General features: G+C 32.4%; 4 protein-coding genes across 6 annotated transcripts; 2 read left to right on the top strand and 2 right to left on the bottom strand.

Moving 5' to 3' along the window:
- Positions 1-656: 656 nt before the first annotated feature.
- On the bottom strand, positions 657-9,653 carry LOC137817011 (UDP-galactose/UDP-glucose transporter 5-like). Of its 2 annotated transcripts, none has more exons than XM_068620211.1 (11): positions 8,986-9,653; positions 8,186-8,299; positions 7,958-8,050; positions 7,785-7,850; positions 5,213-5,311; positions 2,923-3,002; positions 2,357-2,469; positions 1,800-1,888; positions 1,502-1,588; positions 1,356-1,424; positions 657-1,267 (listed from the first exon to the last, which is right to left on the bottom strand). In XM_068620211.1, the coding sequence occupies exons 1-11, from the start codon at positions 9,112-9,114 to the stop codon at positions 1,148-1,150; spliced, it is 1,059 nt and encodes a 352-aa protein (XP_068476312.1). In that variant the 5' UTR covers positions 9,115-9,653; the 3' UTR covers positions 657-1,147. The 2 variants fall into 2 exon arrangements, with proteins under 2 accessions (XP_068476312.1, XP_068476313.1); XM_068620212.1 differs by having other exon boundaries at positions 8,997-9,441.
- A 1,016-nt stretch (positions 9,654-10,669) lies between these two features.
- On the top strand, positions 10,670-13,791 carry LOC137817010 (monofunctional riboflavin biosynthesis protein RIBA 3, chloroplastic). Its single transcript, XM_068620209.1, has 7 exons — positions 10,670-10,815; positions 10,890-11,217; positions 11,735-11,956; positions 12,083-12,408; positions 12,596-12,725; positions 12,837-13,133; positions 13,312-13,791. The coding sequence occupies exons 1-7, from the start codon at positions 10,760-10,762 to the stop codon at positions 13,552-13,554; spliced, it is 1,602 nt and encodes a 533-aa protein (XP_068476310.1). The 5' UTR covers positions 10,670-10,759; the 3' UTR covers positions 13,555-13,791.
- Positions 13,792-15,115: 1,324 nt separating this feature from the next.
- On the top strand, positions 15,116-16,690 carry LOC137816994 (large ribosomal subunit protein uL23). The gene is made up of 4 exons (XM_068620186.1): positions 15,116-15,233; positions 15,325-15,385; positions 15,700-16,063; positions 16,402-16,690. The coding sequence occupies exons 2-4, from the start codon at positions 15,373-15,375 to the stop codon at positions 16,484-16,486; spliced, it is 462 nt and encodes a 153-aa protein (XP_068476287.1). The 5' UTR covers positions 15,116-15,233; positions 15,325-15,372; the 3' UTR covers positions 16,487-16,690.
- A 2,096-nt stretch (positions 16,691-18,786) lies between these two features.
- On the bottom strand, positions 18,787-21,117 carry LOC137817075 (uncharacterized). Of its 2 annotated transcripts, none has more exons than XM_068620299.1 (2): positions 20,774-21,117; positions 18,787-19,850 (listed from the first exon to the last, which is right to left on the bottom strand). In XM_068620299.1, the coding sequence occupies exons 1-2, from the start codon at positions 20,810-20,812 to the stop codon at positions 19,074-19,076; spliced, it is 816 nt and encodes a 271-aa protein (XP_068476400.1). In that variant the 5' UTR covers positions 20,813-21,117; the 3' UTR covers positions 18,787-19,073. The 2 variants fall into 2 exon arrangements, with proteins under 2 accessions (XP_068476400.1, XP_068476401.1); XM_068620300.1 differs by lacking the exon at positions 20,774-21,117 and adding an exon at positions 20,098-20,234.
- Between the last annotated feature and the right edge of the window lie 3,367 nt (positions 21,118-24,484).

The raw sequence follows: 24,484 nt of genomic DNA on the forward strand, positions 1-24,484 counted from the left end.
TTGAAAAACTTCTGAAGATGGAAATGCTTTATTGACATTTATTTATAAATGAATTCTAAAAAAAATTGCTAAACTCCTTACTGGTTTAAAAAGATTTTTTATTTATTTCTATAATTATAATAAAAACTTGTACAATAAATTTAAATTTTAAAAAAAATTTCTGTATTTGTTATTTTTGGAATTGTGTTAGAATTGTCATAGGTTCAAAAAGTATTTTTTAAAGTGGACACTTCATCATTGACATAAAATTGTTAGAATTGTGTCTGATACAAAATACAAGTGTCCAACACGAATATACTATTTAAAAACGTATCCCAGTTTCATAAGCTAGATAGTTGTCTTGTTTATTAGAATGAACAAAATGTGTTTCTACTTCAGAGAGAGAATGGATGAAGTGTTTCATACTAGCTGACATAATACATAGAAAAGTAACAACTATGCTACCTCAACGTTAAACGTGGATGGTTTCATCCACACAAACAAACCCAGATTAGGAACCAACTCTTCCAGTTTATGAACTTTATGTGGGGGCAATACAGTGCAATGAACATCTGAGCAAGAGAACATAAATGACAAGTTTTTTTCTTTCTATCTGTACAATGTGTGTTTTCAGTGGTTTTTCTGCCATAAAAAAATTATCTGCATGCAGCATGAAATTGGAAATCAAGGTTCCCTCATGTTAGTATACTCTATGCCTGTATAATTCTGCACAGAATGCATACAGATTAGATCATAATAAATTTGACAATTACGGTTTTAAGTAAATAAGGGGTCCTGGAAAATAAAAACTACTCTCTCTCCTCTAAACATTTCTGAAAAATAGAACAAAGTAGCAACTTTGCTTGATCAAATCATCGTACATGTTTCAATCTATAAACATCTTTTGGCTCTGAGTCAGTCTATAATTGATCTCCCCAACAGAAAAATGCGGGGTTGAAATTCTTTAAAGTTCTCTATTGTTATGACTGCGATACCAATATCAGCAAATCTAGCTGCAGTTGATGCTGTCTGGATTTTAAGTCAAACCAACATTGTATAATGAAGCTATTCACAATCTTGATATTGAATGACCAACTTTAAGCTGAAGCCACACCACCACAGCAGACATTAGCAGTTGACAATTGGGTAAAATTTAGCTCCATCTAAGTCATGGATTGTCCTTCAAATTATTTGAATCCCCATTTTGAACAAGTTCTGCTGAGGAGGTTGTTTTTTGAGGTGATTTCCTCGAGAAGCTTTTTCCATAAAGGGATCCAAAGACAATGACCTGCAAGTGAAGTGGGGGTGTGATCTAAAAGAGTGCAGGAGCAATACCACTCAATTCATTATAATGTTAAGGTAAAAGTGATTCTTACAGCTCCAATCCACTGTTCCCAGCTAAGAGGATGGCCAAACCACACACATGACAGCATAATGCTCACCAACTACAATAATTAGAATAAAGAAGATGAAAAAATGCATTGTCTAGAAAATGGAAATTAGATTTCTGTATGCAACTTACCTGTCTTGTGGTCATTATGGTTGCAAAAGTCAGAGCACCGAAAGTGCGAATTGTGTACGAAATAAAGAATTGACTAATTGTTGCAACCTGGAACCCAAAAATTTGAAATTTTCTTCAGTGGAATAGAAGATGAAGAAAATGGGGAATATTTTTGGTTTTGCTTTTGAAGCCAAAGGGGAAAAGAACTGGAAAAGCATCATAGGCCTGGGATCAGTATCTAGTTTTAAAATATCTTAAAAACTAACTAAAAAGGAAAATGCATAATAAAAAATAAAGCAAATGGAGGAAATTTACTTACTGTTGAAAGCAATGCTATGTCAAAGAAACAATCATGATGATGATAAACAAATTCAACTGCTGGTATTAAATGCCCTTGTAAGATAAGACCTAAAATGGATATCAAGTATCAAAATAATGGATTGCTGATTATGAAGCTATAAAAGAAACAAAACTGAACCAAAAATTATCATAAAATGAAAACTATCAAGAGAACAAAACATTTCAGAAAAAAAAAAAGACTATCCAAACAAGTCAAGAGAAAGGTCCGCTCAACTCAGAATATTGGCTGTGAAGATAGTTTATACTCGTTTTGAAGTTAGTGGTTAATTGTGAAGTGCTTGAAAGCAGAAAAAGAGAAAGGAAGGCCAAAAGGCAAAAGAAATACCAATGCAAAGGATCCCTTTTAAATGCTTGTGGCTCAAACATTATATGTTCCAAACACCACCATCCAAGACGTTTAGAAAATTTATCTATCACAAAGCTCTCCTCAACAACCTCAGCAAACAAATCTTCATATTACATTCAAGACAAGAATGCTTAACCAAGTATAAGATTCAACAAAAATTTTAAACGAACCTGTCAGGCTAAGAATACAAGAACACAATGTTGTGTAAAATATCTGATTATGTATCTCCATGTCATATCCTCTAAACAGTTTATCTTGGAATGTGCTTGTAAAGCCATCAAACCTAATACATTAAAAAATTAGAATTTGATTCAATGGCTGTCTGGTATGCGAGTGAAATTTTTTTAAGACAAATTCTTCCGATAAGCATGCATTCAAGTCTGAGAGGAAAAAAAAATGTAAGTATTTAAATATAAGATTTTAGCTACACATTGCACACTCCAAATCACCAGTACAACTCAAGAAAATATTTTCTCAATGATTTTGTAGCACATGATAACTCTGAACATTGTCAGTGGAGGAAATATAAATTGTATGCAGAAAATTATTCAAACTAACAGGTGAGCAAGGTAATTTTATTATTTATTCCAAACACCAAGAAGAGTTTGACAGATAAAATGCTTTCCATGTCACAACCGGGGACTTTATTTTTGGGTCCCCCCCCCCCCCCCCCCCCCTCAAATAATATATGAAAAATCACAAATCACAAAAATATATGTTATGTTCTGTGGCATACCCTAGATAGCCAACCATTAGAAGAACACCCCAAACTGTATTTTCCCTTCCTCTATTGTAAGGACTTATGTCTGTCCCTGCCTACAATATAAAACCCAAGCATTAGTTTATCCGATTGCAATATTGCAGAATGCTGCCAGCATTCAAGAGTAAGAAAGTGATATTTGTGATGTTATTCATGCCAAATGGAACATGAGCCAAAAAAAAAAACAATTGTCAATAAAAACCATCTATCAGTTGCTATAATACCAACCCAGCAGTTAATAACCCAAGTGTTTGAAGATTTTGTATTATATACTATCCACTGATATTGATTTTCAGAAAAGAGGAATTACTCTTTGTTCTATCTGTAGTGTTTGTGCCCATTGTAATGAGACTCCTCAACAGGTCTTCTTTCAATGTTCTTTGGCCATTAAACTTTGGGCATAGATGCAAATTCCTTTCCCAGGTTCCGTTTTTTAAATTCTGCCGACATATTAATTTTTATTAATGATGCAGACAGTCCAACTATAAAGGATAGAAGAATTGCTGTTGTGACATATATCATCTGGATGCTCTAGAGAATGAGAAATCATGCAAGATTTCAGCAAAAATTGAACTTTCAGAGTGCTCTTAATGGAATTCAATGGTATATTAAAAAAATCAGGTAATTGTTCTAAGAAAAGTGCAAATAATGATGTCATGTCACTAATTTTTGGTATTTTGATATTCAAATGAGGTCAAGAAAGATACTAGAGTCTGCCAGGTTAATTTGGTTGATACCAAGTGCAAGGTGAGTTAAAGTTAACACAGATGGTGCTTCTTGAGGTTGTCTGTGACATGCGGTTGATGGTGGTATATTTCGAGGTAGTTGTGGGGAGTACATTGGGTTCTCTGCCTACTTTGGGATCATAAACTCTTTGTGTGCGGAGCTTATGGCAGCCATCTTGACTATTGATCATGCTAACATCTTTGGTTTCAGAGACTGTGGCTTGAATGTGATTCTATGATGGTCATTCAGGCTTTTTCTAAAGACTGCTTGTTCCATCTAGTTTGAGAGGTAGATGGTTGAAGTGCATTCAAATATGCAAAGAGATGGATTTTAAAGCTTCACACATTTATGGAGAAGGCAATAGATGTGTGAATAGTTTAGCTAATTTTGGAACAAACAACGAGTAGTGAACAAAGATTGGAGAAACCATTTGCAAGCTTGAATATCAATTGGGATGACTAGTTCAAAAATTCATTATAAGGTTTGGTATTAGTATAAAATTTATGCAGTAAAAATTTCGAAAATATCAACAACAAAATTAATTTTTTATTGTCTTTGTTCGTAAATATTTTTGGTCAAGTAAAAATCATAACATTCACAGAAATATCCATCATCCATAAGAAAACCTCTTGTAGTTTGCATTCTATAACACAGTGATTTTGATCAATTTCAATACAGATTAAACTGAATTCGTTGAGGTCATCAATTCTCTGTTTACAAAGCAATCTCCATTCATGGCTTCTACCACAAAGTTCAACAATGGAATTTGCATCCACCTTCACCATCTTCCTTGTAGGAAATATGGAATCAGAATTGCTTTGGTTAAGACTCAATTATATGGGATTCTCACACATTGATTGTGTCACCTCGCCTTAGTGCCACAGCTATCATGCTTTCAATGGCACCAGACATTCTGCAGCCACGGTTGGCACTGTTGCCATTGTGAGTGGGAGTGACATTTTGGAATGGGAGGAAGAAAAAGTTTAACCTAGTCTTAGTTGGAGTAAAATTTACCCTCAAAATCGGCAAAAATACTACTCCCTTGAAATTTTCTTAAGACCAAAACAGTTGATTTTATGCAAAATTTTCTCCCTTAAATCTTAGCCTTTGTTAATCCCACATACAAATGCTAGCCTAAAGGTAAATCTTGTGAAGGCAAGCCATTCTTTATTTGCTTCAGTTAAGTAGATAACAATGTCAAAAAAATTATAAGACTACAATTCAGTCCTTTGGGACAAATTGGTGCATATAGCTTCTTAGGAGTGTTTTTGTACAATTCAAAAGCCATGTTATTCCTTTGGCTTCTGTCTAAAGGATAATAATATACTCACTCGCAAAATTTCTTATCAGATCCTCAACAAAAGTCCTCTTATACCAAAAGAAATAACAATACCACCCAAATGCAATGTCGAATAAGTGAACAATGCTAATAAGGTAGCATATGGTTATTCATTGCCTGTTCTTCAATAGAAAGTAATTGCATAAAGAAAAATGTAATAAGGCAGTAGAAAAAAGAGTACATCAAAGACCCAATAATTACCGGATATAGGATAAATACTGAGCAGCCAAGGGTGACTAAAAAAGCCAACAAATAGTCAGGTCCATGATATCTCTTCTGCATGATGATGGCACCCCAGACCTGTATGAACAACCAAAGGAGGAATATAAAAAGATTCAAGGTGCAAGAATAGCAAAAGATACCAATCAAGAAAGAAGAAATGGGGCTCATGGAATCAACAACAAACTGGTAAGCATTGCTCAAGAGTAAAAAATTTAGAAGAATATATGGCATAACAAGCCCTTTTACAGTCACAACCAACTTTACTAACAAGTAAAAAATCCTCTAGAACTTTCAAAATTCATATAGTATCCTCTTAGGCTTTGTTATAACCTGTGCACCACAACTTAATGCCTCACTTCAACTAAATTAATTTAATTTATCAATTTCTGATGTCATATTTAGAACCCCAGCTTAGAATCTAGTAGATTATTTTTGTTTGTTAAAATTTATTGTCGTGAATATACAAAGGTCAACATTTTTCCATCCTCCCTCCTTGAGAAAGAGAAAGAATTGGGCTAGGTTTTTGAACTAATTATTTTTTAGATAATGGAGATAATGCAAAACGGAGGTTTGTTGTAAATAGAAGATTATTAAAATAAAATATCATCACTATCTTCATATTGATTAGGAAAAATATCTTTAGAATCCTCCTCTTCATTTAAGCATGTCTTTTTCCTTGTTTTAGAGACATTTACAAAATAGAGGTGATGAAAATGTAATTAGTGGGGTAAAATAATTCTTTATTTCAGTATATAATTCAAGTTGGTATTAGAGCTCCCAAAGATCCCACATAAATAGCTAACATTGCCATTGTCTGTCCTGTTGTTGTCGTTGAGGTCAATGGTGGACCAAAAAGGTGCAACCCACTTCCAACAATTGCATCGCCATTGGACTTGCCATGAACCACCACCAAAAACCGTTGTGTAGTCCATGCACCTAACTCCAACGAAGCCCGGTCGTTGCTACCACCGTTGCCATAAGCAAGGTCATTGGGACCAATTGAGCCCATTCCAAGGAGCAATGATGTTCCATTTGACCCCGGTTAGAGTAGATATGAGCTTTTTGGTTCTTTTGCCAGACAAAGTCTCTTTGTTTTGCGATCCCTTTGGTCCTAATGATCTTCCAAATGTGGTTGGTCCTTATGGGTTTGATGGCTAGAATTATTTGCAGTGGAGTCAATACATTTGGAGGATTCTCAAGAGATGATAAATATTTGAACACATCAATGGTGGAGGATTGGGGTCAAATGACTCTAATTTTGTGATTTGGATAATGAAGATTCACTGATCATGACCTAAATGTGGCATTCCATGGTTCTTGAAACAGATATATGGGATGACTTAAATAATACCTTTTCTTGAAGAAGGATTTTGTTGTCTGCTATAACATTGAGAGCAAGGTGTTTAATACTTAACAAGGTTCTCTCTCTGTATCACAGTATCACAAAAATTTGAATGAGTTGTGGATCAAACTAGATAAGCACCAAAATTTGAAGATATGCAAAACAAATATGATATTTGTCAATTGTCGAAGCATTATTGTGCATAGTAATAAAGAGTAATTTTCCATTTGAATTTTTTTTTAAAAACTCATGCTAGGTCACTATGAATTTTGACATCTCAGTTAGATTGACACCTCAAAATCCAGCAATCATCTGTCATCACATGAAACATGACAAAAAAGAAAAGAAAGGAATACAAAACATGGGGGGACTCAACCAAAACCCATGTAAGAAAAAGGAACACGACTTAAACAGGGAAGAAAAGATTCACACTGATGTTTAGAGACCTGTTTTAGAATTTATTTTTGGATCAAAATGGTTTGTTACTTTTACTTATAACTATACTCTGTATCACTTGAACATACATTATGAAAAGTAAATTTCAGGTCTTTCAAAAGAGATAGGTCTGAAAATGGTACTGAATATGTGAATCATTAATTCTCCAAATTTTTGTTTCATAATGGTATTATTCATAAGCTAACATGTCTAAATACTCCTAAAAAAATAAGGTAGCAAAAACATAGAATCGTTGTCAAAACCTACTAGAGAGAAGTTGTGTTAACTATCACATACCTTATTAATATGTTACTCATGTCTTATATGACATTAGTTCTATTGAGTCTCTATTGTCTTTGGTTCCCTCTTCTCACCTAGTGTAATAAATAGAGGTGATGAAAATGTAATTGGTGTACTTGTTATCAATAAAATAATTTGTTTATCTCATTGCATAGTTCAAGTAGATCAAATAATAAAATTCAACTATAAATTTACATTTTGTTTTTGTGGGTGTTCCAATCTGAACAAAGTAAGGGGCCACAATTAGTACCAGCACACACACCCAGCATAGATATTTTTATTCAAAAATAACACAAAGCACACACTACTATTCTTCATCAATAAAAGTAACAGAACCCGAGAAGGTGAAAAATAAGGTGCAAATCAATTGTACAGGACAAATACCAATAATGTAATATAATGAATATAGAAATAGGCCGGTCATCACCATAAATGAAAATAACTAATTAGGTACAGTATTAAAGTTTGACCTACCATAACTGGGATCATTTTTGCACATTTTGCAAGGGTCTGAACAGGAAAACTAACATATTTGAGGGCCTGTAAAAAGAAATGTGATTATTCCAGATAATAGGGTTACTAATTTGCAACCATTAATATTAGCAGCTATTTGTGAGATTACAGGCAACAGAAAGTATGAGACTTACCTCATACTGGCAAGTTGTAGTTAGTATGTTTGATACCGAGATAAGGCAATACGTAAAAACAGGAGCTACAGGGTCCATCACCTTTTTACTTGCCTGTAAGAAACATTGAAGAATAAATTTAGTAACAGGAAAGGTCTGCAATTCAAATACTGCAAAATGTGTTGAACCTACATAGACCCAACACTATACATGCAAGTGACTGTACTTTTGCATGTGGCATACACTTACCAGCAAAGAACCAGCTGAAACGGCAGATGTCATGATGCGGTTGCAGAAAACAAGAAACAGTGAATACTTGAAATACTCTTTTTCTGCTCCATAGGGTACTCTCATGATCTTTTCCTGCAAGAAACAAATATCTAGTGTAAATCACTGGATAAATGTTGGTTTCAGAGAGAACTTTGATTTAATCTATTCAAAAGAACGAAATTTGGTGTAATCAGTACAAATCCACTCACACATTGTAGGCAAATTATATAATACGTTTCATTGTGATGACTAACATGAGTTTTATTAAAAAAAAAAAAGGCACTCCAACCAAGAGAACATAGCAACCAATTCATGTTTGCTGCTAACACTAGTACTTTTTTGGCTTCTTACTTAAGTTTTGCAAAACTAAACCCTAAAAACAGATTATCCATTGATGTTGTGTTCAAATAACACTAGCAATGGTTTCCAAATTACCAAAGCAAGAGAACATTACTAAGTTAATTACAGCCCCAGCTTAAAGGTCAAGATTTGACTCATTAAAAAGAGTAAGACAGTTACTAATGTGAAGTTTAATTCGACCTAGAGAAGGGAATTTTTTTGAAACTGAATATGCCTCTTAATTCTAAAAAGTCACCAATTTCACTCGGTTTCGAAATGCCACACTGCCTCCCAGAATCTATATGTCTACAACAACAACAATAACGAGATTAAAGAATAGAATAGAAGAGAGTGAGAGAGAGAGAGAGAGATCCTAGTACTGTTATGGCATACATGAAGAGATATGCAAGTAAATGAATGAAATAAAATAAAAAGGAAACCTGCAAGAGACCATAGGTGACGAGGGTAACCATGATTCCAGCGACAGCAAATGCCCCTTTCCACAACCTGTTGTTGTCTCTGGAAATGGAATCAACTGAAACAGCAGAACTGGTAGATGACTCCGCCATACCCCAAAACCCAATACACCCGACAACAACTCACTGTGGGGACCCTCACCTTGGGGATCTCACCCCAACATCAAATTTTGAAGCGGGAATGTGAGTGTGTGTGTGAGACAGAGGGAGTGAGAAAAGGGTCTTAACTGAACTCTTAACCTCGGAGTCTCAGATGAAGTAACAAGACATAGTTTAGTTTTGTGTTTGGTTCTGTTAGAGAGAGAGAGAGAGAGAGAGCCTCATAAGAATCGCTTTCTCCGCCATCATTTTCTGCGAGATTAATAAAAGCAAGCAGGAGAACTCGTCTGCCACGTCACCATGCATTCACCATCAACTACTGTATTCTGAATTGTTTGAATTTTTTGCCATCAAAAGAAAGCCCTTTCCTTTTTGGTCAACAGCTTCCCCTTTTGTGCATCTCCATAAGATTTGAAATTCTAAATTCACCTTTCTCTGAAAATGAATATGAGTGAGACTTTGGAGGCATACTATTACTAACCAAAATATCTCCTTTAAAGGAAGTAGCTTTGTGGAAATCTTCTGCTCTATTTACACTACATAGCTAGTTTCTGCAGTGCATATCCTGTCGGGATGCATTGTGAAAATTAGTTTTCATAATTTAGTTATTTTGTTACATGTTAGTGAAACATGTTTGCATTAAATTTGCAACATGTAAGCAAGGAAACAAAGATAGAACAAGTCATGAGAAAGAAGGTACAAGAAAGAGATAATAGAGCTATGAAGTTCGGACACGACTCTTAAATGGTATGTCTCAAATACATATATTGGACACTGATACGTGTATGAGAGTCGCAAGACAGTCGTACAACATGTATCGGTAAAGTGTCCAACCCAACAAATATTTTTTGGATCTCAAACAATTCTAGCCTGATTCCAATACAATTTTAAAATGTACAAATACAATTATTTTCTAAGAACTATCTTACAAGTTTTCATTATGATTATAGAACTAAGAAACAAAACATTTTGAATTAGTCATGAGAATCATCTTGGTGTCACAACAAAAACACTCAGTCATATTTATTCACATAAATCTTGATTGTTAATTTATATAATTCATAATGATATAATATATAGATCGGTGTTCATGTCCTATATCTTTTGAAAATTACACGCATCGAAGTGTCCAGTGCTAGTGAAAATGTTGGAAGGAGGAGGTGGTGTGCAAGTGTGAACCTGATGTTTTATCCTTTCCTGATCGGGCTTCTCTGATTTAATATTCGTTCTTTGCGACTATGCTTTTTCATATGATACATTTTTATTTTTCCAAACATACACATAAATTTTGATTACATTTTTCAATGGTATGCATATGTTTGTTCTTTTAACATTTTTGTATGACAGAGCCACAAAATGATGTGAATATGTTTAACCAATTGAGTGCAATCATTGTTTAAGGTGAAAAACCGTTAGACAAGTTAAGTTCAACTACAAAACAAAAGGTTGTGGCTCCTAGCCAAGTACAACTTAGAAATATTGGATAACGCTCCTATTTGGAAGCACATCCATAACTAGAGGTGCATTTTTTTCCCCATTTTTTCTATTTTCCTCCCATATTTTTGTGCATTCCATGAAATAAGAACACAATTTTAAGTGTTTTTTCAGTTTCTGATAATAAAATTTGAAGTCCCAGCCTATGGACTCTGCCTCATTCCCTCATCCTCTGATTTCCCACGGCATCACTAGCTCAAGGTAAAATTTACATAGAAGTGGTGTTTTGTTCTCTATATTCAAGTTATATCTGAATATTCTTTAATTATCCAAAGCTTGCATCGCTCCTACGGTACTCATCAGAGTGCAAGACTTGGCCTATGGAAGAACAAGGTGTGGAACTCAGCATGTTGTGCTGTTGGTTTTTCTGCAGTTGGAACAGAAGATGTGTTTGACGACAGTAATTTGAAGAGAAATGAGAACGGTTTCCTCTTAGGTGCCTTAAATAACGACTCTTCTTTGGAACCATTCAGAACGTTAGACGCTGAAATAACACCCGAGACCACTGATTTCTTTGTCAGTGATGCCGAAGGTGATCCAGATTGTCCCTCTAAAGGCTGCTCTTCCATTGAACAGGCGCTTAATGCTTTACGCCTAGGAAAGGTTGGTTCTATGCGATTGTTCAATCTTACAAAAACATTAACTAACAATCATCTAAATGATAATGAAACAGTATGAATCATGAATCAAATTTTTAGCAAAAGTTAAATTTAAATTCCATGGCTCATAGTTATAGCCTTTGTAGCCTTATATATCAGACTTCTCTGTGAATACTTGTAAATTTTTTAAGTTGGAAATTAGTGCATCGTTTCAAGATCACCATGTACGTGTCTATGATTACGGTAATCTCACTGGTACTTGAGTTTTATCAGGTCCTTTTTATAAATTAAAAAACTTTACTACATGATCCTTGGAAACTGGTCTGGGTTATAGGTAGAGACATGATTGTAGAGACCATAATAAGGTTTGGATCTCAAAAATAAGTTAATGTACGAGATAACAACACAGATAAATATGCTCTTGTTTACACGTTTGATGAATAATCTTGAAAGAAGTTCTGTAGTGAGTGTTTTCAGAATGTTGGATTAATTGAACAACTGGTGCAATTATTTTTTTATAGTTTGTGATTGTGGTAGATGATGAAAACGGCGATGTTGAAGGAAATCTTATAATGGCAGCATCTCTTACTAGTCCCGAGGATATTGCCTTTATGATTAAGCACGGATCAGGGATCGTTTCAGTTGGCATGAAAGAGGAGGATCTTCAAAGACTGAACCTCCCTCTCATGTCACCAGAGACTGAAGATGAGGATTCTTCTGCTCCCACCTTCACTATCACAGTGGTAAGGATCATATTCATATACATTTGAAGTTTTGAAGCTTATCTGCAAAAAAGTTGCAGATTGGGGCATAAATTTGAAGCTCAAGAGCAATCATTAAGATCATGAAAGTCTGTTGTTTTACCTTAGGATGTGAAATGTGGAACTTCAACTGGTGCATCAGCTGCTGATAGGGCGAAAACAGTTGCTGCTCTGTCATCTCCCGAGTCCAAACCAGAAGATTTCAGAAAACCAGGTCATGTGTTTCCTCTTAAGTACCGAAATGGTGGGGTTCTTAGAAGAGCAGGTCACACTGAGGCTTCAGTAGATTTAGTTGCACTGGCTGGTTTGCCCCCAGTTTCTGTTCTTTCAGCTCTTCTTGAGGAAAATGATGGCTCTATGGCATCTTTGGCCAGTTTAACAAAGTTAGCATTGAAATACACTTTCCCAATTGTCTCAATAACTGATTTGATAAGGCAAGTGCATGAGCAATCAATGACCTTTACCTTACCTTCCTTTTTGAGAAATTGTAAATGAGTTCTGAAAATTCCTTCTCTGAAAATGTTGCTAACTTCTGCTAGTTGCACACAACAATTGGCTTCAATAATAGTTAATGATCTAATCAACATCACTTAATGATGTGATTTATTTGTGTTCTTCAAGGTATCGGAGAAAGAGAGAAAAACTGGTTGAAAGAACTTCGGTTTCTCGCCTACCTACTAAATGGGGTCTATTTCAAGCATATTGCTACAGCTCAAAGTTGGATGGAACTGAACATGTAGCTGTTGTAAAGGTATGAAGGCTGTGTTGTAAAGGGACTTCATTTTCTCTACAAAGCTGCTAAGAAACTCATGTATGTTAACTGAATTATATCTTGTTAATTGTAATCTCTTACTTGTCTTAGGGAGACATAGGAGATGAACAAGATGTGCTAGTTCGAGTTCATTCAGAATGTTTAACTGGTGACATATTTGGATCAGCTCGGTGTGACTGTGGGAACCAGTTAGATTTGGCAATGAGGTTAATAGAAGAAGCAGGAAGAGGAGTGGTTGTGTATCTTCGAGGTCATGAAGGAAGAGGCATTGGACTTGGTCACAAACTTAAAGCCTATAATTTGCAGGATCAAGGTCATGACACGGTTCAGGCAAACATAGAACTCGGTTTAGCTGTTGATGCTCGTGAGTATGGCATTGGTGCACAGGTCAGCTTTATCTTGTAACTTCAACCATAACCAGACAATGTTTCCAACGATAATCACAACAATATTTTGACCATGCTGTGCAAGAACATTTTACTTGGAATTTGATAAAATTAAGAATACAATGATTATATGATTGTTTTGCATGTTGATTGTGACAAATGAGTGATGGAATATGCAGATTTTGAGAGATATAGGAGTTAGAACTATGAGGCTTATGACAAACAACCCTGCAAAGTTCGTTGGTCTGAAAGGATATGGTTTGGCTGTGGTGGGGCGTGTTCCTGTGATGACACCAATCACTGAGGAAAACAAACGGTACCTGGAAACAAAAAGGACCAAAATGGGTCATATTTATGGCTCTGATTTGCAAGGATTCAACGATTCTATTGTAAATAACAGAGATTCATCGGAGAACACATAATCTACGCAGAAACACGGCAAAAACAAAATCTCGTATACTGTAAAAAATATTTATAGGACGAAATTCATTTTTTAAAATTGTATTTAACCAACAATTCTGAATACTAAATATCCTGATAAGGAGAATCTTTAAATTGAATTTGTAAACTTAAAGGGAGATTCCTTCAAATTTCCTTTGTAAGAAGGTTATGTCAGTTTATTTCGTTAAAAGAATATGGACATACCCATTTTTCTATTACTTTTCTACTCATTTTTTTAGCAGTACTTTTCTACTTTGTTAATTATTACTGCATACATTCTTTTGTTACATATACTATTTACCAGTTTTAAATGCAATAAAATACACACACACAAAAATCGAAGTTGCTACCAAAGCAACACAGATTTCTAAACTTGTATTAATAAATTACATTTTCAGTTGTGTTTTTTATTTTATTGTTAAGTGAGTAGATATTGTTATTAAAAAACTTTCAAATTAGATTAAGAATCTAGACACAATCTATTCTAGTTGTAAAATAGAAGCAATGGTATTGTATCAAAGGAATGGAATACAAGGTTGTTGATGAGTACCTAAGCACGTTTGAACTTAAACACCTAAAAAATAAAATGAATTTCAACTTGTTGGAAGCAATAATAACTTACATGCAACCATACCAACACATTGAATAACATGGAAGACACCAAAGTATCCCATGTAAATCTTTTGGTTTCTTATAATGCAAAGTTTAACCAACATTATATATTTAATTTTGAATTCTATATGGTATTTCTTCTTATCAGTTTACTTCATAAACCACTAAATTTTATACAAATTATCAACTAATGCATAATGTATCACATGATTGTAATAGAGTGCAACGTTGGAGATTCACTTGAATTATAACCATAATGGACCATTGATGTCACTACAACAATTTCTTCTTAGCAATTATTCTATTAAAGATAATTGATGTCACTTGCAACACACAACACTTAAGAAAAAAATAACTTGTGAAAGTGTTCCACGAAATAATGTGACAACATTCATTATGTGTGTGAAGGTAGGATGCTTTCAAAATTTCATAAAAAAATAAATTTTATAAGATAATTGTTAAGTTAAATACTATGAAAATATTAATGAAGCAAATAATATAGTATGATATGATTATTATTTAGAGTCATGATATTATAAAAGAAAATAGATCATATTTGATTCCTTAACCTAAAAAAAAAACTTTTGTAGATCAACCTCTTTGTGTTTAGATTTTACCTAAACTTCTATAATTTTTTTACAATATGATATAACTTGTATAATTGTAGGTTAATAATATTTATATCCTTGTTTTTTTTAATTTATCATCCTCTAAATTAAACATACAAATATCGAATTAAATATACATGCCAAAGTTTATCACTGTAAAGATATTAATGTGTATATTCATATTTTTATTAATGTTTTATATTTAAAATATATATTACTGATAAAAACATAAAAAAAAATCGAATTAAGTTAAACAAGTATTTAGATATCTTTTAATACAGCGAAAAATAATGTTCATGGTCTTGTGTTTGGAAGGCCACGCTTGTAAATGGGCCAAGGCCCATGGGTCATGATCGAAATCATTTCATAGGTAGCCCGTATATAACTCGGAACCAAACCCTAAACATGAGGTTGCCACTGCCACTGCTTCTCACGCGCAGGTTCTGCTCCGCCCTATTCCCCGTCTTCTCTCTGTTTAGTTCTATTCATTTCACAAACCTTATCTCTATTTTGTTTGTTTTTTTCTCTTAGGATTTTTCGAAGATTTAAGAACTAGGGTTTCTTCCCCTTTCGCGACTCATGGCTCCCAAAGGTATTGCCTACTATTTCGAAATCTGCCTTGCGAAAATTGCAACCTGTGATTAAATGTTCGTATTTAGTCTCATAGTAGGTTTTGATATTTCAAACCCTAGGTTCACTGTCGGAAAATGAAAATTAGTGACTCCATAAATGTTTTAAGGATTGAGATTTATTAGTATTTCTATGAGTGTTGTATGTTTTATTCTTTCAGTATTATTGGAATGGAATCAGTGAATTCCCTGCATTGTATTGAAGATTATGCTGTTTAAAAGTAAGTTAGCTTTTGTATGCAATGTGATGCGTGACTAGAGCAATTGTTTAATGCAGCTGATAGTTCAAAGAAGGCTGATCCTAAGGCACAAGCCTTGAAAACTGCTAAAGCAGTTAAGTCAGGTGCTACCTTTAAGAAGAAGGCCAAAAAGACCCGAAATTCTGTTACCTTCCATCGGCCAAAGACTTTGAAAAAGGATAGGAGCCCCAAATACCCGCGCATTAGTGCTCCACCCAGGAATAAGCTTGATCACTATCAGATACTGAAGTATCCTCTCACAACTGAGTCCGCAATGAAGAAGATTGAAGACAACAACACTTTGGTTTTCATTGTTGACCTGCGGGCTGACAAGAAGAAGATCAAGGATGCAGTGAAGAAAATGTATGATATTCAGGCCAAGAAAGTTAACACCTTGATCAGGTGAGCCTCTAAGCAGTGATGCTTTAAAATTTGTCTGCTGGTTCATGATTGCTTGCCGCAATAGAATGTTTGCATTGAATTTGATAGTGTGGTTTGGCTTCCGATCTTTAATTATACTTAGACATCCAAGCTGTGTGTTTTTGGCTTGTCGCAGCCTGACGTGATAAAGGACTCATGTTTGCATGTTTGCACTGTGCAACTTTGAAATTTGACATGCATTTGATGTATTTAATATGATTCAAGAAAGCAATAACATGGAAATAAAAGAACAAATTTATGTTGAAAAATTGCATCCGTACAATATATACAATCTCTTACTTTTAATTATTCTGTTGCAGGCCTGATGGGACCAAGAAGGCTTATGTCAGGTTGACACCTGACTATGATGCCCTGGATGTGGCCAACAAGATTGGAATTATCTAAATCATTACCAGGCATCACCAAATTCAATTTCTGTTTAGATGGTAGTTTGTTTTGTTGTGATCTGAGGGAGACATTTGAAACAAGGTTAAGTTCTAAGTTTTGCGGTTTGTTTATCTGGTGTATTTTTAGTTCAATTGGAATTAAATTTACTTTTGTTACAATTTCCAATTTGATGAGTAAATGAGTTATCATAATCATTCTCCATTTGTTGTTTTGAGCAATTTTTCGACGATGGACGTATCACAATTTCTAATTCTATGCTGAATTTCATGTTGACGTAACCATTAACATAGACAAGGCATTTGTATATTTGGAAAAATCAAATTTGAAAATTCTTTTTGATTCCCACTTTGGATTATTTGAAATTACACTTTTTCCGTTTTTTTGAAGTAGTTAATATAAATTTATAGAATTTAGGTTTTTGAGTAGTGTTATGAAGACTCTTTTAGATGAATACATTGTTTGACCCTATATTCTTTCTTTTAGATGAATTTGTTGAAAATATTAAAGTTGGTTGTTTTCACATCTTATTTAATGACATTGTTGGAAAGGTAAGGTGGATTAGAAAACGTGTATGTTGCATCTAAACATTGACTGATAGGTGATTCTGTGATCGTTGGCACCATTTTGTCAGTAGTAAAATGTAAGAACCAATTGATTTCCCCCTAGTATTTTATCTAATTTGATTTACTATTCGAATCATATGCATATTATTATAAAAAAGTTAGAACGAACCTAGTTAGTTTGTGTTAGGTATAAATCACACATGAATAGTAGCTAATTTGGTAAATGAAAATGAAGTTCTGTTTATTATACTTCTTATGTACATGTCTCGTTCTGGCCTACAATCTCTCTTAACCCGTCTCTCTATAGCTGATATCTTCCATTTGGTAATGCTCAAGTGAAAGGGGTTTAACATTTTAGCATTTTTTAAAGTTTATTTTTATAAGGTACTTTTAAGACTGTTGATGTGCGTATAAATTTGATTTCGGAATATATTAAATGTATTGTAGAAGTCAATTTTAGCTATGTATTGAATATACTTTGGGAAATTTATTCATCAAACGTATTAATATTTGGAATATACAAATCCTAAGGTGTATTTCATATTTGGAATGTATTTAGTAATTATAAATGTAAATATTCCTGACGCGTATAAATTCCTAAAAATATCCTTCAGAAAGCTGTGAAAGGAATTCGCAGTTCTAATTCGAAATCGATTATGGGTGTCTCTAACCTGTGTTCGAAGCCTATTCTGGAAAGGAAAAAATCACGTTTGAAATGTAATTTAAAAAATATTAGACTTATGTCTCAGATGATAGAAGTTTAAATTTTGTAGGAATACAAGAACTTTCTCATTAGGTAATGTGTAATTTTTTTTAAAATTTATTTGAATTCTGTAGCTTGTCTTAATTCTATTAAACTCCCAAGTTGCGTAAAATTTTTGTTTGAAAAAATATCGTTGTGTCATGTACATATTAGACCTAAAACAGAAAGTGGCAGAATGACTAAAAAGTGGTTGTGTAGAATAAGCCTAAAATAGTAGAAACTATTAGAAATCATTAATCCAAATTAATCTTTCCACATTATGTAATCAACAATCATTAACTTTTTTTGAAAGACATTCGATGTTTTTACTTACTTTGCCTAATAATTTCTGCTAAAACATAGAAGGTTAGCGAAATTAAGACGTTTGTTAAAGTGGTCGTTTTACGTCTGGATTGTGTCAAGTATGGTCATAATCCTACTTCTTCACGTATTTATATTTATGGTGAATTCCTCAACTGGGTTGGCTGCTTAGGTCATTTACATTCACTTGCTACTCCAATTCCATAACTTCACAATAATATCCCAAGTTCCCAATTCAACAAGTAAACAAGAAACCCATGTCATAGCAATTATTGCAATTCAACCCATTCTAATTTTATTCTATTACCCACAATGTTTATCACATAGCAAAACCACTTTTCATAAAACCAAGTTTGCAAGAATGGGTTCATCTTAATTAAACTTAATCTCACAACACAACCCATCATTTCCACACTCAGAAACAGTTTATCACACACAATTCCAAGTTACCGTTTCCAAACCAGATACAAACATCTTAAACAGACTAATTAAAATGCGAGGTTACATAGAGTTTGTAAGAGGTTTCAATAAACTTAGTTGCTTGCTTATATAGGAAAATTACTTCCAAAAATTCTCAAATAACACTTAGTCATTCGCACAACGTATGAATGTTGTTTTCTGTTGGGGGAAAAACTGCATACAGAACACGCACAAAACTAACATCATAGATATAAACAGTGGAAGAATGCAATTTTATTTATTGAACATAGCTAATCAACTTAGAAAACTGATATTAAGTGTAAAACTAAGTATGATTAGCAGGTAGCAGTTACTCTGCCCTCAAACAAGTGATAATCTGAATAAAACTTGGCAATAAGTTGTCATGTTTGGAGATAAAGACTAGTTTTGAACTAGAACCAAAATAGGTCAGCTTGACAATTGAATCAAATCCGGGGTATGCCATTTACACCAAAATTTCTAACTCAATTTACAGAATAAAAATAGTTGGGAGGGCGAATCAATTTCGTAGAAGATACTGATGGCTCTGTGGAATCCTCGATGGGGCGAGATTCTTGCAAGAAGCATTTGAAATCATCTGCAAGGCACTGTCGTTCACAGCAGAAACATTGAACACAGAAGGCTGCAGAGAGCGAGAAGATGCAAATGCAAGCGATGGTTTCTGAAGTGAGTTGAAGGCATTGACGTTCTTGGAAGCAAAGTCTTGAACTTTGAGGCATGGAGTCTCTATGGTCTGCGACGAAGGGGGGTTTCGCCACGTGGGAAGTGGGCCCGCGAGAAGGAGTGTCTTAAGCAAGGGACCCGCGTCCACCACAGCCTTAAGGAGCATACCCTTTTGGGGCAACGTTTTTCTCTTGGCAAGGTGTTCGATCACTTCGTCCCCAACATCGCACGTGCGCCTCTGAGAGACCCTCGTGTTTTGAACCAAAGGTTGGTTCAGATGATAAGCCATGTTGTTGTGCGAGTCGACAATCATGTTGGAGAAGTCCCGAGGAGAAACCGCCTCCATAAGGGAATCTACGGGGGAGGAAACGTACGAGGGGCTGTTGGATTCTGTGATGCTGGATTTGGTCGGTGTCGGAATCATCATGCAGGAAGGGATTTCAATCAGAGTGGGGGGTGTTAGTTTCTTGAACAGTTTCTGAAGTTCTTCTCTTGCTTCGTCCCTCTCTTTGTAAGCCATCTTCAAGCGATTCATAAGCTCCATGTTCACGTTCTTCATGCTCTCCAGTTCCAGTGTGGTGGCCAACAGATTTTGCCTCAACCCATCACAACTCTGCACAAGGAGATAAAAAAAATGTTGGTGGGGTTTGGAAAAATTTGTGCTTTCAATGAAGTCAATGAACTGTAACTACGCGCGTGTCTCATGCACACCGAGATTATTGACTGTGACCATGTTAGTGTTAATTTTTTGTGCAGACCTAACACACACAAAGGTAAAGACTAAACAAAGAAAGTGACAACTTTGTTGTCAACAAAAACCCTTTGGCCCTTGAAAAAAAGACAATTCACACCGGCCTTACTCTTGTATTCATCGTGGATTCTAATCACGAGCAAAAAAATCTCAAGAATCTCCTAAAGAAGACGAAGTAAAATTCACGAACTTCTTTTGGTGAAAGAAAATTCAACACAGAAAAAAAAAGGTTTTAGAAACAGCCAGAAATATGAATATTTTGTGTATGATAACGAAAAACCATGTTACAGGAAAAAGGGGTCAACGATGGATCTTTCCTTATACAATAAGGAAAGAAAATATTTAAAAACGTATTATTAATAAAGATAATTGTGCAGAACAAATCAAGGAACAGAAAATTATAAAAAAAAGAATATTTTTTTAATGTGGAATTAATATTGGGCCCTGAAAATTAGTGCGGGAGAATTAGTCTCCACAAATTTTTCCCGTGACACGTCTCATTCTTGCAAGAGTTGAACCAACACGAAACATATTCTATCCAGAAGAAGAAGGAAGAACTGAGAAAACTGCACCTAAACTCATAATCTGGCAAAAGCTGTGAAAACAGTAAAACACTTGAGAGTAATAAAGAAGAGAAAGAAAGCAATATGAATCATGAAAGAAGCCAATGAATATTAAACCCTCTTGAAACTTGAAAAGCATGAAAGAAACACAGAAAAACATGGATACTGGTGTGATGAATGATTAGAAGTAGTGAAGGATAAGGAAAATATGCAATGACCCACCTCGTGAAAATTGAGTATAGAAGCCAAGGGATCTTCCATGGTTATGGTGTGAAAGAGAAGGAGAAGAAAAGTGTTATGTTACTAGGGGAGTCTAAGAAAAGAGGGAAGAAGGGTATTTATAGAGAGAGGGAGAGAGGCACATAGGACAAAGGAAAGGGAGTGTGATGAGAAGAAGTGGGGACTTAGCACAGTATCCACAGAACTTGACCATATCATTGAAAATTTAAAGAATGCCAAAACCTTCCTTACAATCAATAAAATAAATCAGAGTTTTCACTTTCTAATATTTTCTCTCAGCTCAATATCATTTGAAAATCCCCAAAATTCTCCATCTCTTTTAGGACCCTCTAATAATGTTTTCTGTCCCTGCTATACCTGTTATTTAATCAGGTTAAATTTTCCTTATATATCCGAAATATTTATTAATATGATATAATTTTATATTTTAATATTAAAATAAATAATTATTTTAAAAATTATCCAATTGAAATAAAAAACAATGTTTTCTGTATATCTTTATTAGTAAAGGTTTGTGTTAGTTAAGTATTTAATATTATTTTAACTATAATATTAGTATGGATATAAATTATACATGGTCAAGAAATAATAATTAACATTTAAAAAGACTTTAAGGATTTTTTTCAATATAATTATTTTATATCACAAGTAATATTCCTCCTTTATTAAGAATAAATGGTTTAATATATATAATTGCTAATTTAAGATTTTGATGAAGCCAAAAATTAAAACAAAGCACTATATAGCTCGTCTGTATTTTTCTATACCTTGTGCAAAGATGTTGTAAGAATATTGTGAAAATAAATAAATAAAAATTTGTATGAAAATTGATATATTGTATAAACTTGCATAAACAATCCTAATAGGAAGAATTAATATGAATAAATAAGAAAAACTAATATATTTATATATATATATATATAAACATAAAGTATAATAATTCTGTTATATTTTTAATGTGGTTTTGAAAATAAGTATTTATTCTTTCTATTCTTCTAATTATTATGAGTAGTTCTAAATTACCTACTTTTAGTTTATTAAAAGTTTTAAAACTTGAGTAAAGTTAATTCCTTTGTTGATACATTGTTCAGCTAAATTTTTCAAAAATATTATTTTTTAACTAGATTTGAGGATTTAGTAATTTCCATTGGAGTTAACATATGTGAAAGATTATTAAAAGTGTGTAGGCTAATGGATTTGATAACAAGTTAATAGTCCCTCAATTTTAAATCAAGTTCACTAATTACATCAATTAGTTGTGATTATGTTTTCTATGGATTTTCTTTTGATAAACAACAGTTAAGCCACCAAGTTAAACTCTAGAAACAAAATTAAAGTTTAGAAAAAAATAATTATTATTGAAAAAGTTTCTTTTGAACATAATGATTCTGACAAATCAAAAGTTAGTTCTTTGTATTGAAAAGATTGATTAATTATTTTGTAGAGAATACACTTAATTGCTATTATAACTTATTTCATCTTATGACATGGGAAGCTAAACCAGAGAGTGAAAACTTCTCAACTATCATCATCAAACTGAAAAGTAATAATATAAATAATAATTAATAAATTAATCAAAATTATCATTTAGGTATATGTTTAAATAGATTTATCACTATGGTATTGCTTCATCAACTTAATATTCGCAGTAAAACTTGACAATGCAACAAATGAAATCAAATAAAAGTTTTCACTCTCCACTTTTGTTCTTAATTTGCACAAGTTATTTTATTATTGTGAGTAGTTTTTTAATTTGTTTGTAACGATGACTAACTTTTGTAAAAAAATTGACTAACCATCAGGATTTTTCTTTTCAAATATTTTTTTTTCACATCAAATTGATTTTCGTTTCTAATCCAAATTTTATATATTTTTTAATATTTATAATAAATAAACTATTAAAATGAGTCCAATCATATTTTATATATAGACTAGAATGTTAAAATATTTCATACTGACGGATCACTTGAATGTTATAATACTCTAATATAATTCACAAACAAAAATATTTTTTATGAAAAAAATACTAATGTTACAATATTGATAAACATTATTTCAATAATTTTTTTATTACAAGTATATAAAAGATCTAATATTTTAACTACAAATAAAAACCAATTTCACTACATATTTAATCTATAATTTTTGTTAAGTTTAATATAATGTCTTATTTAAAAATAACTAGTCTAATATCATTTCCACAATCCACTTATTATTATTATTTTTATATAAAATATCACTCTACTAATTAGAAAAAGTTTGATATAGTTTATAATTTTTATTAGTAAAGATTAAGTTGTTAGTGCAAGTTAATAAAATAAACGGAATTGTTTAACTACTCCTTATTTACCTAAATATTCTCTCCTTTTTTAAATATTTAAAAGAGTTATTATTTTAATAATATGTAATGGACATTTTTTTCATTTGTTGTTCAATTTTTTTATTTATTTTCATTTTACCCTTAATAATATTTTGAACTTAAAATACAAAATTTACAATCAACATACTAAGGAAAACAAATGAAAAAAAATCAAAACATAGTGAAACGTAAAAATAAAAGACAAAAAGATGAACAATAGTGGAAAGAAACTTTTACCTACATTTTAAATAAAGTAATTATCTACCTTTTACCTACATTGAAGTGTTTAAAATATTTGATTATATATAATTAATTTTATTACAATATAACCTTCAATATAATATATAATTAATATATTTAATTATCTTATTTTTATATAATAAATAAAAATATGTAAAATAGGAAATAATATATGTGCTCGTATTTCCTCTATAAAAAGTATTAATGATATAAGGAAAACGAAAATAAGAGATCTTTATGTATGAATTACTAGGAATTGATTAATGTAATTTACTAAAATAATTATTGAAGAAGAAAAAGTTCAAACATATTTTTTATTTATTTTATCCCCTCCTTTTTGTACTTTATATAGGAAGGAGAAAAGTTAGATATAATATTGATATTGTTTTTCTTATTTTTGAGTTTACTCTTACAAATTTAGAAATACACACGTTGACCAATAAAATAGTTCTACTTCCAACGTGGATAATTAGTGTATACCATATCTTTTTTATTAATTGAATAATTAATTCATATTCATATTTTTTTAGTTAAATAATTAGCTTATATATATCATAGTTAAAAAAAATATTTGATCTGAAACATTTGAATTTATTATTTAGTATTGTTTTATTTAAGATTAATAATATAATATATTGTTTAAATTGTTATTTTACATATCTTATTTATTTATTTATTTATATTCTTGTATCAAGTATATCTCATTTTTTGATGTTTTACATATGGGAATGTTTAGGTGGAGTGAAATCATAATTGATGAATGGATCACTTTTGTGTACCATGTTAATGTTTGTCTTCATTAGAGTTTTAGTGATTTTTTTAAACAAGTATTTCTTAAATTTGAGTATTTTTAATTAAATTTTAATTAATTTTATTTATTGAATACTAAAAAATAAGCACAATAGTTAAAAATAAAAATATAATTATATATTTATTATTAGTTTGTAAATAAAAAATTATGAAAAATTTAGAATAATTAATAATATGAATATTTTAAATATATTTTACTGATAAAATAAATAAATTACAAATTTATATATAATTTTATATTTATCATCTATTTAACACATTTTTATTAAGCACTCCTAGTTTAA

The sequence above is a fragment of the Phaseolus vulgaris genome, unplaced genomic scaffold, assembly GCF_000499845.2.
Source record: "Phaseolus vulgaris cultivar G19833 unplaced genomic scaffold, P. vulgaris v2.0 scaffold_15, whole genome shotgun sequence".
Lineage (NCBI taxonomy): Eukaryota > Viridiplantae > Streptophyta > Magnoliopsida > Fabales > Fabaceae > Phaseolus > Phaseolus vulgaris.

Bases quoted from the DNA above. Each gene is read 5' to 3' on its own strand.
- LOC137817011 (XM_068620211.1), bottom strand. From the start codon at position 9,114: ATGGCGGAGTCATCTACCAGTTCTGCTGTTTCAGTTGATTCCATTTCC. The intron at 1,425-1,501 runs GTAAGTTGCATA...TAATTATTGTAG, and splicing joins CCATAATGACCACAAGACAG to TTGGTGAGCATTATGCTGTC. The intron at 1,268-1,355 runs GTAAGAATCACT...CTTCACTTGCAG, and splicing joins GGGAACAGTGGATTGGAGCT to GTCATTGTCTTTGGATCCCT.
- LOC137817010 (XM_068620209.1), top strand. From the start codon at position 10,760: ATGGACTCTGCCTCATTCCCTCATCCTCTGATTTCCCACGGCATCACT. The intron at 10,816-10,889 runs GTAAAATTTACA...AATTATCCAAAG, and splicing joins CACGGCATCACTAGCTCAAG to CTTGCATCGCTCCTACGGTA. The intron at 11,957-12,082 runs GTAAGGATCATA...GTTTTACCTTAG, and splicing joins CCACCTTCACTATCACAGTG to GATGTGAAATGTGGAACTTC.
- LOC137816994 (XM_068620186.1), top strand. The intron at 16,064-16,401 runs GTGAGCCTCTAA...ATTCTGTTGCAG, and splicing joins AAAGTTAACACCTTGATCAG to GCCTGATGGGACCAAGAAGG.
- LOC137817075 (XM_068620299.1), bottom strand. From the start codon at position 20,812: ATGGAAGATCCCTTGGCTTCTATACTCAATTTTCACGAG. The intron at 19,851-20,773 runs GTGGGTCATTGC...CTCCTTGTGCAG, and splicing joins CTATACTCAATTTTCACGAG to AGTTGTGATGGGTTGAGGCA.